The sequence below is a fragment of the Brassica oleracea genome, chromosome C1 (assembly GCF_000695525.1).
Source record: "Brassica oleracea var. oleracea cultivar TO1000 chromosome C1, BOL, whole genome shotgun sequence".
NCBI classification, from domain to species: Eukaryota; Viridiplantae; Streptophyta; class Magnoliopsida; order Brassicales; family Brassicaceae; genus Brassica; species Brassica oleracea.
Window position 1 is genome coordinate 14,151,615 of NC_027748.1, and position 4,184 is coordinate 14,155,798.

The following is a 4,184-nucleotide window of genomic DNA, read 5'->3' on the forward strand; positions in this document are numbered from 1 at the left end:
AAAAATTGTTTAGATAGTCTCCAGAATCTGTGGACGACGATTTCTCCTCATATGTCTAAATGTTCTTCTTCACTGCTCACCACACAAAACCCCTAGTGGGATAATCCATATCTACCTGGCTGCATCCAACAATCATCAAGTATGGCGTCTGCCTCTTCCTTGCTTAGATGGAATCCGCCTTTCACACACACGCGACGGCTTCAGAATCGCACGACTCTATTCTGCTCAAAACCACCACAACGCGAATCAATTTTGTTCCGTTTCCAAATCGCCGTCAAATACAAACAATCCGATTCGGGTCCTTGTCAGAATCCGTTTGACCGAATCAAGAAAACGTTAGATTCTCTGAAGAAACCCGCTGTAGCGGCGGTTTTGCTGGGGCTGCTTTTGTTTTATGATCCTAATTCGGCCTTGGCTGCGTCCGGTGGAAGAATCGGCGGTAACTCCTTCTCGTCACGAAGAAGTTCTTCTTCTTCTTCTTCTTCTTATTCTGTGCCGAGAACATTGGATCAGAGTAGTAGTACGAGGTACTCGGCTCCGTACTATGGACCGTCTCCGTTCAGTGGAGGACTCTATGTTGGCCCTGCGGTTGGATTTGGATTTGGATTCGGAGGTGGGTTTTCGAGCTTCTCTCCGATTCTGGTTGGTCTTGCAGCCTTTATTGTGGTTTCTGGATTCCTGTCAGACCGCCGTTCACAGGGTTCCACTTTAACCGCTACTCAGAAAACTAGCGTCATTAAACTACAGGTAGAATGATCTAACTCTTTACCTGAACTGAACAGAGAGAGTTTATGCGTAACAAACAATGTATCCTCTTTTTCAGGTGGGTTTGCTTGGTTTGGGGAGGACCCTACAACAAGATTTCAATCGTCTTGCTGAAAATGCTGATACTTCCACATCGGAGGGTCTCGCCTATGTTTTAACCGGTAACAAACAATGTTACAAATGCAGCTCTGACTCGATTCACTATTTTGCTTTGGTGAATTTTGTTTTAACTGTCTATATTGAAATCGAACCTGCCTGGGAGTGGGAGGTAAAGCAAGTTGATGGCTTTTTTTTTAAAACATTCTAGGTTTATTTAACCTTGTGGTTATTGCTGCTATATTTAGTGAAAAATGTTGTAAAAGATTGATTTCTCTGTAAGACATCTCCTTCCCTGATAAATGCTTAAGTATAATATATCTTTTTTTCTTTCTTTTCGGTCCTACAGAGGCAACATTAGCTTTGCTGAGGCACCCGGACTATTGCATCTCTTGTTATTCATCAGTAAGTCCACTTGTTCTCACATGATTGATATATGCAGAACCTAACCAATCTGTTTTGTATCATTTTATTTTCAGGTTGATGTGAGACGGAGTATAGAAGACGGAGAGAAACGATTTAATCTACTCTCCATTGAAGAACGGGGGAAATTCGATGAGGAGACGCTTGTTAACGTGAACAGCATTAAGAGACAAAGCTCAAAGATTCGGACAGCTAGCGGTTTCAGCAATGAATATATTGTGGTACACTTACAAGTTCACAATTAATTGTTTACTAGAATTTTTGGGTAAATCGAATTTAGAAGGCTGACCCCGAAAAGGAGATGCATGGGTTCTTGATAATAAAGTTAATAATGGTATAAAGCATGTGTTTGCACGTCGTAACTTTGGTTTAACAGGAAGTGTTGTTGTACATGTTCAGGTAACCATCTTGGTAGCTGCAGAGGGTACACATAAACTCCAGCCAATAAATGGAACTGCGGATATGAAGGAAGCCTTGCAGAAAATTGGGTCGATACCTAGAAACAAAATAATGGTAAGAGTCTGTATCTGTAAGTTTGAACAACCATTCGAACAAGTGTAGTCTTGCAAATGAATGGTGTAAAAAAACAATTGTTGCAGGCAGTAGAAGTACTGTGGACACCCCAGAATGAGAAGGACACTTTGTCAGAAAGGGAGCTACTTGAAGATTACCCACTCTTGAGGCCTTTGTAAATTTGACTCTCATAAACGTCGAACCCTTCGTACTTGTTTGCCTCTCTGTCTAGTTCTGTTATAATAATTCCATGACAAATACCATAGCATCAGCTTCCGGTTTGAACAAATTTCCTGGTTTACCTGTTATTTACTAAGTTTTGTGATACGTATGAGTATGAGGCGAGACGTCCACCTGTCCTCTTCCAATACAAAAGGAGAGACAAAACGGCTCTACAATGAGAGAGCTACCGATGTCAGCTTTCGGTTAGAGAACGAGGATAAGAAGAATGAGGAATAAAAGAGGTTAGCGTGAGCTGTCATGCTGCACATGGCCTGTCGAGTAGTAGGACGGGGTGAGGAGGCACGTGAGTTTGTCTTTTATAAGTTGAGTCATCGAGTCTCTTTTAGGCATCAAAGTTGTTGATCATTGTTAAGGGGAGAGAGAGAAATTCCTGAGAAAAACTCATCTGTACCTTGAGTGATCAATAATATCAGTATTTGTCCTTTTTACATTGTTCTTGTCAATAAGCGATAGTAAAAGTCTATCATTTGGTATCAGAGCAGTGACGATCGGGAATCATGGCACCAAAGAAGAACGATACGGAGGTTAACATGGACCAGCTGCAATAACAGATGAGCAGGGTTGTTGTAACCGAGATGGGTCCAACGATGGGAAGGGTAGACTCGATGGAACAAACGCTTCAAACGATGCAAGGACAGCTTAACAGCATCTTTGCTCGTTGGGAGCAGAAGGCGAAGGCCAAGGAGGAAGAACAACGGAGGTTGATGGAAAAAGCCCGCGGTAAGAGCCACGTCAGTGACGAGACTCGATCCGAGGGCAAGATCGGTCAACACAAACACCTGGAGGACGGTGAGCAGAGCCTTCTGGTGGACCAAACTCCGATCGACAGTCGCGGCGATGAATCAGGGGTCCGACGTGCACAGAGGCGTGGATCTCGGTTTCACGATGACTACGACGACGACAGAGGACGGTCTCTAACACGGAGGTTGGAGCTGCCTCTGTTCGACGGAGAGAACGCTGACAGCTGGGCTCTCAAGGTCGAACAATACTTTGAAATCCGCGAGTACTCGGAGGAGGAGAAGCTACGCAACGTGAGGACATGCTTCGACGGTGAGGCCTTGCTGTGGTACCGTTGGGAGCGTGATCGGAACCCATTTCGTAGCTGGAACCAGATGAAATATCAGGTACTGGAGCAGTACTCGTCCAACAAGGACACCTCCGCCGGCGAAAGGTTACTGACATTGCGACAAACTGGCACCGTCCGGGAATACTGTAGCGATTTCAAAAACCTCGCCATGAACGCACCAGAGTTAATGGAGGAGGTCTTGGAACTGGCGTTCATCGTTGGGTTGAATACGAAGATCCGCGCCGGCGTGAAGTTGTTTGAACCGCGCGGATTGCAAAAACTGATGGAGACGGTGACGAAGGTGGAGGACTGGTCCAGCGAGGGCGAGTCATCGCCGCCTAAGGGAGGACGCTCGAATAGTTTGGGCCTTTCGACCACGTCACCAAAGCCCAACTCGGGGGTCCAAACTACAACACCAAATCGTTCGAAGCCTGGCCCAGTTTCGACAAACCCTAATAATCGAAGCGGGGGTCGCGCGACGACGACTCTTGGGCGTTTGAAACCACCGTTTCGGCGTCTAACACCGGAGGAAGTGGCGAAATGGCAGGCGGAGGGACTATGCTTTAAGTGCGATGAGAAGTGGCATCGTAATCACCTTTGTTCCAAACAGGAGCTGACTGTGTTAGTCACTCGTGACGATGGTTCTGAGACAGAGCTATTGGAGGAGCCTTGCGAGCTAGAGGAGGAGGAGGAGGTTGAAGCGGTTGTGGCAGAGGTTTCAATCAACTCTCTGGTAGGGCTGACATCTCCGAAGACAATGAAATTGAAGGGGAAGATCGGCACAGAAGAGGTGGTGGTGCTGATTGATAGCGGTGCTTCCCACAATTTCATCTCGGAGGGGTTAGTTAAGCGTTTGAAGTTGGAGACATGTAGTACGGCGAAGTATGGGGTCTTAGTCGCAGGCGGAGTCAAAGTTCAAGGCAGAGGAGTGATTGAAGAAGTTGTCTGGTGCTTCCACCATGTACGATCTTTACCAGCTTCTTACCATTGGAACTGGGCATTGCAGATGTCATTCTGGGAGTCCAGTGGCTGGATACCTTGGGTGAGATGCGTGTTAACTGGAAGCTTCAGTGGATAA

The 4,184-nt window shown here is 46.1% G+C and overlaps 2 protein-coding genes across 2 annotated transcripts; both read left to right on the forward strand.

The window, feature by feature from the left end:
- LOC106312213 lies at nt 1-2,463 on the forward strand. The gene is made up of 6 exons (XM_013749653.1): nt 1-747; nt 824-926; nt 1,211-1,266; nt 1,341-1,505; nt 1,684-1,797; nt 1,884-2,463. The coding sequence occupies exons 1-6, from the start codon at nt 142-144 to the stop codon at nt 1,974-1,976; spliced, it is 1,137 nt and encodes a 378-aa protein (XP_013605107.1). The 5' UTR covers nt 1-141; the 3' UTR covers nt 1,977-2,463.
- A 128-nt stretch (nt 2,464-2,591) lies between these two features.
- LOC106332391 lies at nt 2,592-4,184 on the forward strand. The gene has a single exon (XM_013770861.1). The coding sequence runs from the start codon at nt 2,592-2,594 to the stop codon at nt 4,182-4,184; it is 1,593 nt and encodes a 530-aa protein (XP_013626315.1).

Bases quoted from the DNA above. Each gene is read 5' to 3' on its own strand.
- LOC106312213 (XM_013749653.1), top strand. From the start codon at position 142: ATGGCGTCTGCCTCTTCCTTGCTTAGATGGAATCCGCCTTTCACACAC. The intron at 748-823 runs GTAGAATGATCT...CCTCTTTTTCAG, and splicing joins CTAGCGTCATTAAACTACAG to GTGGGTTTGCTTGGTTTGGG. The intron at 1,506-1,683 runs GTACACTTACAA...GTACATGTTCAG, and splicing joins TCAGCAATGAATATATTGTG to GTAACCATCTTGGTAGCTGC.
- LOC106332391 (XM_013770861.1), top strand. From the start codon at position 2,592: ATGAGCAGGGTTGTTGTAACCGAGATGGGTCCAACGATGGGAAGGGTA.